The sequence below is a fragment of the Oncorhynchus keta genome, chromosome 2 (genome assembly GCF_023373465.1).
Source record: "Oncorhynchus keta strain PuntledgeMale-10-30-2019 chromosome 2, Oket_V2, whole genome shotgun sequence".
NCBI classification, from domain to species: domain Eukaryota; kingdom Metazoa; phylum Chordata; class Actinopteri; order Salmoniformes; family Salmonidae; genus Oncorhynchus; species Oncorhynchus keta.
In genome coordinates, this window is record NC_068422.1 from 57931793 (window position 1) to 57944697 (window position 12905).

The window sequence follows — 12905 nt, forward strand, 5'->3', positions numbered from 1 at the left end:
AATTTAAGCCCCGTCTTCGGTGGATAGAGAGGGGTGACATGTTTCAGCCGTGTGCGTTATTGCTAGGCCACAGGCACTACACGACTTGCATTCATTTTTCACGTTTGAGTTCATTTCAATTAACCCCAGAATCATTTCTTGCAGTGTGACTGTGTGGTTGAGTGTGTCAAATTCCAACAAAATGTACCATTTTACTGCCCTCCTGTTTCTAATCTGTCTTAAAAAAGCATTGAAAAAAGAAAGGTGTAATTCCACATTAAATATTCTCCATCGGCCCTTGTCATCAATCAATATTTAGGCTATAAACCATTGATTGTATGAGAATGCTGTCTTTTATGTGTACTAAAACCCTCAGTGTTTTCACAATACTCTCTTCAAAACAACAATATTAAGGTTGAAGAACCACTTTGGGTGTTTCAGAGTACTTCATTTCTGTTTAAAAACACATTCTGTGCATTAAAACACTTGCATTGGGTTTACATTCAAACAACCTCCAAACACCAGATCTCAGCTTAGTTTTCATGGTTTCATAACACAATCATGTTGTTTTTGAGGCTTTTTACTTTTACAGTGTAGTTGACATCGCAAATCTGTGCTCTTGGGGACCTTCAATGCTGCAGACATTTGTTGGTACCTTTCCCCAGATCTGTGCCATGACACAATACTGTCTCAGAGCTCTGCGGACAATTCCTTCGACCTCATGGCTAGGTTTTTGCTCCAACCTGCACAGTAAACTGTCGGACCTTATACATACAGGTGTGTGCCTTCCAAAATCATGCCCAATCAATCGAATGTACCACAGGTGGACTCCACTCAAGTTGTAGGATGATGATCACTGATGATAGGATGATGATTCTGTTTTGTATCATTATTAACTTTGCAAACATTTCTAAAAACCTGTTTTATGCGGTATTGTGTGTAGGTTGATGAGGAAAATGTTTTATTAAATCCATTTTAGAATAAGGCAGTAATGTAACAAAATGTGGAAAAAGTCAGGTGGTGTGAATATCCTCCGAATGCACCATATGTATTATATGTATATATATGTATATATAGTTATATTGCTCGTACTAATAATTCTTAATTTCTGAATTTTTCTGGATTATGTGTGTGTTTTATAAATGTTGTATTATTATTGCTAGGTATTACTGCACTGTTGGAGCTAGAAACACAAGCATTTCGCTGAACATGCAATAACATCATTTGCAAATCTGTGTACGCGACCAATACACTGTGATTTGATTTGCCTCTCTCCATCTCTCTCTGTTTCTCTCTGTTTCTTTCTCACACACACACACACACACACACACACACACACACACACACACACACACAAACAAACAAACACATAAACAAACACACACACTATTATGATAGCAGTCAGAGCTGCAGCAGATGTGATATGAGCAAGCAGAGTCTTATTGTCTAAACTGCAGTTTCATGTTTCATGTGAAAACTTCCTGCTGTTACTGTGAAGTGTGTGAACCATCATGTGAGCACAGATTATTGAGCGGGGTGATAATTGTGTTTCTTACCCTGCTCTGAGAGAAATGCAGAAGAGAGAAAGGTGTGTGTGTGTGTGTGTGTGTGTGTGTGTGCTGCGTCTCTCGGTCATCTCCCCCGACACACGCCTGAACAGACTCCATTACCGTATATTCCTCAAACATTCTGTGCATTAAAACACTTGCATTGGGTTATCATTCAAACACTGTTCAAACACCAGATCTCAGTTTAGTTGTCATGATTTCATTACACAATCATGGTGTTTTGAGACTTTCTACTTTTACAGTGTAGTTGACATCACAACATTGTTCTCTGTCATCTCTGCTTCTTTCATGGAGCAAAGACGTTTAGGGACCGGGGAGAAAATGCAATAATTATTTTTTTATTATAGTTTTTTTTTTTTTTACATTTGGTGTATCAGTCAGCCAGGTCACCCGTGATACAAGTCAGTATTTGACGTCCATCCATGTCTGAGGATGTCTGGCGATGACGTGTAAACCGTCCACTAGGGGCAACAGTGAGCGCTGTAACTTCAAGTAGGTTTCGGTTTTGCTCGGGTGTTGTGGAGTGGGATGGGCGTAAGCATCTGCCTCTGGTGCCCAAGGTTGCATGTTTGAATCCAGCAATAGAACGTTTTTTTTTGCCGATTTTTGTTTTTAGCCTATCCCAAACCTTAATCCTTTACCTTAACCATTCGGAGGTAATGCCTTACCTTTAAAAATTCTGAGTTAATACCTAAACACTTAAAGACTTCGAAATTTGATGTTTGAGAAACATAAATCAAATCAAATCAAATGTATTTATATAGCCCTTCGTACATCAGCTGATATCTCAAAGTGCTGTACAGAAACCCAGCCTAAAACCCCAAACAGCGAGCAATGCAGGTGTAGAAGCACGTAGATGAACATCTAATTCTGACTTGAGCTTGTTGGTATCAATCTACTGCAAGAATTGCTTATTTCTGCAGGAGTTAATGTTAAGACTATGTGAGAGGTGATAGACCTACAGTCATTATCCAGATTTCAGTTTCCATTTAACCCATCTGAACAGTAGGCTACAGTTCCCTTGACGTGTCATAGGGCTATTTGAAGTCTCCGCCTAGTGTCTGTCGAATTCATATAGTGCCTCACACAAATCACACACAACATAGCCGACACTGCTATCATCCTCTCTTACCACTTCACCAAATATTTCCCAAAAATACATTTTCTGGCCCCTCCCTACTCTTTATTTTTAATTCTCCATTTTGCAGCATTTCTGTTATTGAATTAAACTCTGACATTGTACTTTTTTGCCTCAGTGGAAAGACATTCCCTTTTTCTACCCGTTCACAAAAGCTTGAAGGGATTGGTGTGTAGGCTATTTGGCAGATGTAAAGTTCGGCCCTAAAGCTTAGATTTATGCACTAATGCCAGACCTCAATGTAGCCTATAGGCCTAGATGTAAATTGCACAAGAATTATGCATTTATATATATTTTTTTTCTGTACTATTTTCTCTTTATTCAACCCGACAGCCACCCGCCCGACCCGCAGATATAACTGTGGGGACTGCAGGTTATGAATCAACCCACATATCAAACACACACACACACACAAACACAGGACAAGACAGGTCAAACAAATGCAGAGGGACCCAATCCGTCTGTGCCACAGATACACTCACAGACATACAGACAGGGGTAAACGTATCCACTCTGAATGGATGGTCTGGTTTTCAATCAAGAATCTAATCTCAAGCGTGTGTGTGCGCGTGTGTGTGTGAACCCTGGGCTGAGGTCAAAATAGAGAAAGAGAGTAGATGATTAACTGTCTCTGTTATCATGGTTCTCTGATGCAGGAAGCGCCAAACTGATTATGCCCTAATCAGAGAGATCTCCCTTCCTGCTTAGCTCAGTGCTAAAAGGCCCTTCACTTTTAATGGGGAAGCTACCGATAAAATCCTTTACACAATGGCGTCAGCTCTTAATTGCACTATTACTTGCATTATATGTTTCTCGTGTTTTATTGACAGCCATGCTTAGAAATACAGGAACAGGCAGGTTTCCCTTGGCACCATTCACTATGCTCTACAATCATGTGAAATAGAAAACTTTGGCTGTTTTGTACCTAACTAATTAAGAATTTCTGCTTTCGAGGACAATGAATGAAGTGTTGTATTCTGTTTAGTTTTTATTCTTTTTCTAACAAATCTCGTGGTCTGACTGCAGTATTCGACTTTTGACCATAAACTTAGGCATTAATTCCACATGGTTAAGATAAGGGTTAAAGTTTGGGGTAGGATTTTAAACCAGGGTTTGGAACCGATTCAGGGAACAGAGCCGAAAACTGGAAAATAAGAAACTTTTTCAAGGAACAGAATCAGAGCCAGTAACAGAAGTGATCTATACTGTTCCGGAACAGACTCCTTGTTTTAAAAGCATGGGAACCTGGTTAATAACGTTGTTTTATGATCTGGGAGGGAGGGAAAAAGAAAGAGATTTACACCTGTGGTGTAAATCATTTCAGAATGGGTTTATCTTCAGCACACACACACACACACACACACACACACACACACACACACACACACACACACACACACACACACAGAAAAACATGTGAAAGATCAGAGAGAAAATAAGAAAGATTCAAAAGCAGATATCTTGCAGTATTAATCACTTGATGCAGCCAGGGGCTTCTGGGGAAAAAAATCCCCTTCCTGATATCACCTTGACCAGGTGTTGTAGCTCCAGGGCGTAACCTCAATACTATGTGGATCACATGAACTATTACTGTACTTTAACAGGCAAAGAGCAATAACTGTGCTTACAAAAAGCACAGCAAGGAAATGTATGGGGTATTTGACGTGAATGTATTTTGAGGTTATAGTTGAATCAACTGTGGATTTGAGGGGATTGCTGAACTATCCTATTAAGGCAGGGTTGGCCAACCCTCCTGAAGAGGGGCCCGTTGAGGTGGGTGGTTCGGTTGAAACACCTCTCGCCTTTCTCTTCTGTATCTGCAGGCCTTGGCTCTCTTTCCCTATCCAAAGTACAACATCTCTCAACAGTCCTCACTTACTCTGACTGTTTAAAAAAGAAAATCTATTTATTTAACTAGGCAAGTCATTAAGAACAAATTCTTATTTACAATGACGGCCTACCTGAAGGCAAAAGAGACCTAAGACAACAACATTGCATGTCAGCAACACATCAAAGCACAGCATGGTAGCAACACAACATGACCACAACATGGTAGCAACACAACATGGTAGCAACACAAAACATGGTACAAACATTATTGGGCAGAGACAACAGCACAAAAGGCAAGAAGGTAGAGACAACAAAACATCACGTGAAGCAGCCACAGCTGTCAGTTAGAGTGTCTGAGTCTTTGAATGAAGAGATGGAGATAAAACGGTCCAGTTTGAGTGTTTTTTGCAGCTCGTTTCAGTCGACAGCTGCAGCGAACTGAAAGGAGGAGCGACCCAGGGATGTGTGTGCTTTGGGGACCTTTAACAGAATGTGACTGGCAGAACGGGTTGTTGTATGTGGAGGATGAGAGTTGCAGTAGATATCTCAGATAGGGGGGAGTGAGGCCTTAGAGGGTTCTATAAATATGCATCAACCCTTGGATCTTGCGATGGGTATACAAAGATGACCCATTTACAGAGGAGTATAGAGTGCAGTGACGTGTCCCATAAGGAGCATTGGTGGCAAATCTGATGGCCGATTGGTATATAACATCTAGCCGCTCGAGAGCACCCTTACCTGCTGATCTATAAATTATGTCTCCATAATCTAGGATGGTCATCTAAATCCGGGACTGTGAGCCAGCTATGGCTTTGGTTGTTGTGTTATTAATGTTACTAATAGCATTTTCTATAGAATTATACTTTTGGTTAATATACTGCACATGTCGGAGTTGCTCTCCAGCATGTTGTGGTATTGTTGCTTTTCTCTCTCTCTCGCTGGCATTATCAGCAGTGTTCTTTGTCCTTGTCGTTTTAGAGTCTGCTAGCTGTAGGCGCTGTGACGAGAATCCATTGGAATGAGGGACCTTGTGCAAACACACACACACACCTCGAGCAACCAAGTTAAGCGCCTGTTTTAAGTAAAGTTGCACACTGAAGGGCAGGATGTTCATTTGACAGTCTTGAGGGTGTGTGTGTGCACATGTCAAGTAGATGATAACCACAGGTTAGCGTTTTTCATCATGTATCTTGTTCTGGAGTCTGCTCTGCAGAGTGGTCACAAGCTGGTACAGTTATATAATCAGATGTTAAACCTTAACCACACTGCTAACGTTAATGCCTAACCCTAATCTTAAATTAAGACCAAAAAGCACATTTTTTACAATTATAGCCAATTTTGACTTTGCAGCTGGCTCATTTAGCAGGAATCGCTCAGTTCTGCCTCCAGGACAAGACTCATCCCAATAAACGTCAACCTGCATGAAAACCTGGGTCACGGAGCGGAGTTCAGTTTAATCTCACCCCTATACCGTCCACCCATTCCACTTTCTCCTCCCTCTCTTCGCTCTCTCATCAGAGTTTTCACACCAACAAAGCACAGGCCAGACACACTCTTCTTTTCATAAACTCCCAGATATTTTTTGACTTCTCTTCTTTAATTGGCAGCTGCATCCAATCTTGTTTCCTTCAGGCCTGCATCTAATTAAAGTGAAACGTGATTAATTAAGCTCATCATAAAACAAAGAGAGGACCTGGAACTCTTATAGCCTTTATAGATAGAGGGAGGGAGAGAGCGAGAGTCTGCCCGCACTTATTGCCAATTGAGCCTGGCTGTGAATAAACTGTGTGTATGTGCGTGCTTGCGTGCACATGTGTGTGTGCGTGCACGTTTGTGCACTCATGCGTGCGCTTGTATTTGTGTTATGAGAGTGAGATGACATCATATTTTAATTGTGCCCCTGGCATTTCGTGTCCTAACTTCTGTTTTGCTTGAATACAAACTGCACTGTTATGCCACTAAAGCATTTTGTGATAGCATCATGCTAACCTTCTTCCTCCTCCTCTCTTTCTCCTCGTCTCTCCCTCCAGATGAGAGGATGCAGCAGGAAGCAGATGTGAGACTGAGCCCGACCTGAGCCCTCATCCCCCGCCCCCGCCCCCACCCGGCCGTCCCATCATGCACATGCCGTTTCGAGGTCGTCTGAAGCTGCTGGTGGCATCTCTGACCGCCGTCATCCTGCTCACCTGGCTCTACCTGCTGGCTGGGAACCTGGAGAGTAAGTAGTACCGGCCTGTCGCCATGGTTACATGACTGACCGGAACTACTTTTCCACTGAGCTGCATAAGAAAGGAATAGGAAACACATGTATGCATGTACTGTAGCTACTTTTAAAAACACATTAAACAACGGTATCTTAATTTGAGCCTCCTGTTGTTGCAGGAATATGGAGATTGCAAACTTGTAGTGCATGCAAGGTTTAAAAAGGCTTCTAAAGTTTGTAATTTCCATTTTGAAATGTCAGACTCAAAATAATGTTTACGACCTTAAAATAACAATAACTAACCCTTTGTTTACTTTTTTCAAAATGTTTACCCCTTTTTCTGCCCAATTTCGTGGTATCCAATTATTAATAGCTACTATCTTGTCTCATCTCTATAACTCCCGTACGGGCTCGGGAGAGACGAAGGTTGAAAGTCATGCGTCCTCCGGTTTTACAACCCAACCAAGCCGCACTGCTTCTTAAGACAGCGCGCATCCAACCCGGAAGCCAGTCACACCAATGTGTCGGAGGAAACACCGTGCACCTGGAAACCTTGGCTAGTGTGCACTGCGCCCGGCCCGCCACATGAGTCGCTGGTGCGCGATGAGACAAAGATATACCTACCGGCCAAACCCTCCCTAATCCGGACGACGCTAGGCCAATTGTGTGTCGCCCCAAGGTTGTGGCCAGTTACGACAGAGCCTGGGCGCGAACCCAGAGTCTCTGGTGGTGCAGCTGGCGCTGCAGTACAGTGCCCTTAACCAGTGTGACACCCGGGAGGCGCTTTGTTTACCAACTTGTATATCGACTTTGCCACTTCAGCATGCTTATGTGGCACGGGCCAGAAAGTTGATGGTTCACCGACCACCACAGACGAACTCTCATTGCCTGTTTCATTACGGCCCTGCTACACTTTAGCCGTCGGGCGTCCGGCATTGCTATCAGCCATTGAGGAAATGCTTCCTTGAAATCAATGAATGCTGCTTCACTGCCCGTGTTGCGCTCACGATGCGTCACGTCCAATGTCAGCGTCCAAGCTCAAGAATCACAGAGTTTAAATTCTCGATGGCTGACGCTCACGTTTATTCTATCTTGTGAATTGAAATGATGACAAATAAAGACGATTTTAGTTGCACATGGCCACGACTATACACCACTGGTTATTTTAGTCAAGGAGCTACTACTACTAGCTAGCTAGTTACATTGACTAGCTAGGTTCAAAAGCAGCGTGTGAAATTAGGGCATCATTTAGTACAACCACTAGCAGCAGTTTAGTGAGTACTTGGGAAAAACTGGACCAAAGCTATTATACTTACGCATAATCATTGAATATGGAACAGTAGGCAAAATAGAATAAAGGCTCCTCTCTCAAAACAACGAACTCTGTGTAGCAGGTAAAACTTCACATTGACGTGGCGCTGATGGCACAGCAACACAATGCATATAGTGGAGCTGAAGAGTAACACTACAATCAGAACCGGCGGCAGAAAATGATCAGCTCGGGGAAATCCGATTTTCTATAATTACAGAAAATATTTGCAAAAAAAAAAGATAACGAACAGGTTTCTGTGCCAATGCAACCCACAACCAATAAACAATGCATACTGACTTTGGGCACTTCTATGTCATGGTTTGCATTTTCAACACCACAATAAATAGATGTCAATCTCGAACAAACATAAAATGCATCCCTCCATCCAGACCTAGGATTGGCTTGACAATCACCGAATGTCATTAAAGTTTTTGGTGTTTTATAAGAGATGACTCTTTCCGTTAATCAAATGTTTTGCTGCACAGTTTGGTTTGAGTTGAATGGTTCAGTAAATACAAATACATATACACACAGTACAACACTTTTTCAAAGTGACCGGGATCGCACAATTAAAGTCAGACTTATTTCCATTGTGGTCCCTATTTTCTTCCATAGATACATAATGAAATGTCATAGATAGAGACACATTACAGAGACACAGGCAAAAAAATGCTTGCTTCTAGATGAGTATGAGTTTAAGTACAATTCTTACAAGCTTGTTTTTGCTGGTCTGCAGCTTATTCTTTAGATGTTTGGGGCTGCTGGTGAAACACTGGACTAGCACACTTGCCAGAGTCTTTAGGGTGTCCCTATAGCGAGCTTTCCATCCAATTGTTGACAGATTTTCATATAAATATATATAAATCTGTGCCCGATTTAAAAATATAAACTTCCCAATTTCGATCTGTCCCTAACAATTCACCTTTTGCTGCAGGAATATAATCTTTCCGTGTGAAACTGGCTCAAATTAAGATAAGACTAACAATCGTGTAGGCTGTTCGAGATTCCGAGATATCTTCGTCCGAGAATGTGGTTAAGTATCCTGTTGTAAACAAAAACGATAGACCCTGGACATACTGTCATACACTCCTAAAACCAATTTATGATGCCCGCCAAAATTCATAAGCGCACACATGTGCATGCAAATCCTCTCTCACACATACTGTACCTAAGATGACTGACGGGGTGTTATAGTGCAGTCTGTTCACTTCAGCTCTACGGAATAGCCGTAGGAAGCAGTGAATTACTGTGTACCCACGAGAGGACAAGGCTGTCCTTGAACAGTATCTGTGTCAGTATTAGGTCTGACTGTCTACATATCAGTATTTCTCTCTCCCACCCACTTTCCTCTGAGCGACCAGGAACAGGGTGTGAGAGTGCCACATTCCAGCTGTGTCAGCTTCCTTTGTTTTACAACTCTACAAATGAAAGATTTTCTTCAACCCTAATCTTAATTCCCCCCCCCCCCCCGCCCCCCTCTCCAGATGGGCGTTCTCTCCTCCTGTCCCCCTGTTTGTCAGAGACCCCCGAGGCACGGGTTCTAGAGCGGGCGGTTCTAGAGTCGCGGGTGCGCGAGATAGAGGAGGAGAACCGGCAGATCCGCCTGCAGCTCAGCCAATTGCAGGGCACGGCCGGCCAGCCCGCCGACGGTGGTAACTATGGCAACGCGGCGTGGGGGGCGTCAGCTGACACTGGGCCCGAGGATGTGGAGAACACGGCGGAGGAGAGAGCCAATCACACAGAGTGTCCCCGTTCGCCCACCGTACTGAAGTGTGAGGTGAGCCAGGATCAAATACTTATTTTAGCGCAGCTCTGTGTTTTTTACATGTGTTAGTTTAGCTTCACTGTTTGGTCATTGGTGTTAAGTTGATATGTCAAATCTACTGTCATTGGTGTTTATGTGTTTTGGATAAAATAACATAGACAGTTAAAAAAATATGGCTCTAGTGCTAAAATGTAGGGAGTTGATATTCGCAATAGTGTTCTGCTTCTCTCTTTTTTCTGCACAGCTGATCCATGTAGCGTGCGTGTGTGCCGGTCACAACGCCAGCAGAGATGTGGTCACCCTGGTCAAGTCCATCCTGTTCCACAGGTAACACAACAGAGCTTCACATACAACTACACCTGCTGCTTATAGCTACAGCTACACTTTATAAAGCAACGGCAGTTGTTTGTTCGACTCGATGAATCCTGCGCCAATAAGGATGAAGTCAATTCGGAAGGCCACTTGTAAAAATGAGAATGAATTATTCATTCATTATTGGAAGTTTAGGAAATGTTAGACCCTTCATAATCAGAGAGATGAAGCACTTGAGTAGCTCTTGGCATATGTTTCTCTCTCTTACTCTCTCTCTCTCTCTCTCTCTCTCTCTCTCTCTCTCTCTCTCTCTCTCTCTCTCTCTCTCTCTCTCTCTCTCAGGAAAAACCCTCTCCATTTCCACTTCATCACAGACGCAGTAGCCAATCAGATCCTGAGTTCTCTGTTCCAGTCCTGGATGGTTCCGTCTGTCCAAGTTAGCTTCTACGACGCAGATGAACTCAAGGTAAAATGCCAACTATGGTCCTCGGGAGCCTGAGTGTCTGCTCTACCTTTTTAAATCCGTGTTTAGGAAAACAATGGCGTGCACTCTTTGAGCAACCATTGACATAAAAGGGGATTCCACCCCTTTCCAATCAATCAGTTGGCAGGAGAAAGAGAAATCCAGTAGACACTTCACAAGGACTGTAGACCATACTTGCTCTTATTCATTTTTCCTTGTTCTACATGCTCTTTACTCCCTCCTTCTCTTCCCTTTCCCTACTCTTACACCAGTGATGTGTCACCTCAGTCCTTCTACTCATCTGGCCTCTCCGCTCAGTCACTGTGTGTCTGTGTAAATCGAAAAATGGTGTGTGTGTGTGTGGGTTGGAGGGGGTGTATGTATGCATGTGCTGTGTCTTTTGTGCGTGGTATGTGTGTGTTGCGTGCATGTACTGTTGGTGGTTGGATGTGTGCGTCTAGCTTTGGCTCTTTGCTACTGACAAAGGGTTCATAAAGTAACATGTTGTTGCTCAACTCCCGTAACAGCCAGGCCTCGACCTGTAATGTGACTTGGTTCCGTCTCTGTCCCCATCATCAAATTCTCTCTCAGCACTCCGCAAGCTTAGCAGGAACAAAAGCTCCTTGTGCTCTCAAATGTCTCAACTTACTCACCGTTTTCATTAACTCAGTTCAAACAGAGAAGGAAACACTGCATCTTCTGGGCTGATTATGTTTCGCAAATGATTCACTTATGCAGATCCCCGTTCTGTAGAATCAAGAGGCATAAATTATCAGACGTGGTTGCCCAGATGCATGCCGAGAGTTATGCAGGTTTCAGTATTCATTTGGGTATCCTGGGCATAAAAAGAGATGACATTTTTTAAAGATCGATGCTATTAAGTAAACAGCAGTAAAGCTCCAATTGCTTCACCTCTGCTTTACAGGGACTTTTATACTAAAGGGACCTTAGGAAAGGGATGGGTGTCTGAGCAAGTTAGCTATTTAAAGGAAGGAGAATACCCTTATACACCTGACAAAAGAACCACCGTGGTGTTGCTTGGAATGACATTATTTTTCATACCTTGCAACTTTATGTCCCGTTTCTTTTTTAAATCAATATTTGTGAGGTCTAAAGTGGTTCAACCTCGCTCTTGCTTTCTCTCTCCATCCCTCTACCGTCTCTTCTCTTCCAGTCTGAGGTGTCATGGATACCTAACAAGCACTACTCAGGTATCTACGGCTTGATGAAGCTGACCCTAACCAAAGCGCTGCCCTCTGACCTCACAAAGGTCATAGTCCTGGATACGGACATCACCTTCGCCACCGACATCGCTGAGCTCTGGGCCATCTTCAGGAAGTTCACTGGTACGACCTTTGACCTTGATAAACATTTCTGTTTGATTGATTGAATAATGAATTCATTGGCTGAGTGATAAAGCAAATTAGTGAATTGTACCTTTTTTTTATGCTATAAAGCAAAAATCCCTCGAGGGCAAAACTGCCTGGAGAACAAAAATTATATTTGATAAACTAGTAGTTGAAAAGCTGTCTAAAAGCTGTCTATATGCTGAAGAATACACCTCGAACAATCTGATTCCACGCTCCAAGACTGCTTCCATCACGTGGACTGGGACATTGACGAATACGCTGATTCGGTGAGCGAGTTCATTAGAACGTGCATTGAATATGTCGTTCCCATAGCAACGATTAAAACATTCCCAAACCAGAAACCGTTGATTGATGGCAGCATTCGCGTGGAACTGAAAGCGCAAACCACTGCTTTTAACCAGGGCAAGGTGACCGGAAACATGACCGAATACAAACAGTGAAGCTATTCCCTCCGCATGGCAATCAAACAAGCTAAGCATCAGTATAGAGACAAAGTAGAGTCGCAATTCAATGGCTCAGACACAAGAGCTTTGTGGCAGGGTCTACAGTCAATCACGGATTACAAAAAGAAAACCAGCCCCGTCACGGACCAGGATGTCTTGCTCCCAGGCAGACTAAATAACTTTTTTTGCCCGCTTTGAGGACAATACAGTGCCACTGACCCGGCCCGCAGCCAAAACATGCGGACTCTCCTTCACTGCAGCAGACGTGAGTAAAACATTTAAACGTGTTAACCCTCGCAAGGCTGCAGGCCCAGACGGCATCCCAAGCCGCGTCCTCAGAGCATGCGCAGACCAGCTGGCTGGTGTGTTTACGGACATATTCAATCAATCCTTATCCCAGTCTGCAATTCCCACATGCTTCAAGAGGGCCACCATTGTTCCTGTTCCCAAGAAAGCTAAGGTAACTGAGCTAAACGACTACCGCCCCGTAGCACTCACTTCCATCATCATGAAGTGCTTTGA

At 43.3% G+C, this 12905-nt stretch overlaps 1 protein-coding gene across 3 annotated transcripts in view; it reads left to right on the forward strand.

Annotated features, from left to right (window-relative positions):
- The window catches only part of LOC118402930 (xylosyl- and glucuronyltransferase LARGE2s), a 179516-nt gene that overhangs the window by 144655 nt on the left and 21956 nt on the right, over nt 1-12905 (forward strand). For all 3 annotated transcript variants that reach the window (XM_035801305.2, XM_035801315.2, XM_035801323.2), the window contains 5 exons: nt 6546-6733; nt 9515-9807; nt 10040-10122; nt 10450-10573; nt 11745-11916. In XM_035801305.2, coding sequence (XP_035657198.2) covers nt 6634-6733; nt 9515-9807; nt 10040-10122; nt 10450-10573; nt 11745-11916 — 772 coding nt within the window. In that variant the 5' untranslated portion in view covers nt 6546-6633. The remainder of the gene's footprint in view (nt 1-6545; nt 6734-9514; nt 9808-10039; nt 10123-10449; nt 10574-11744; nt 11917-12905) is intronic.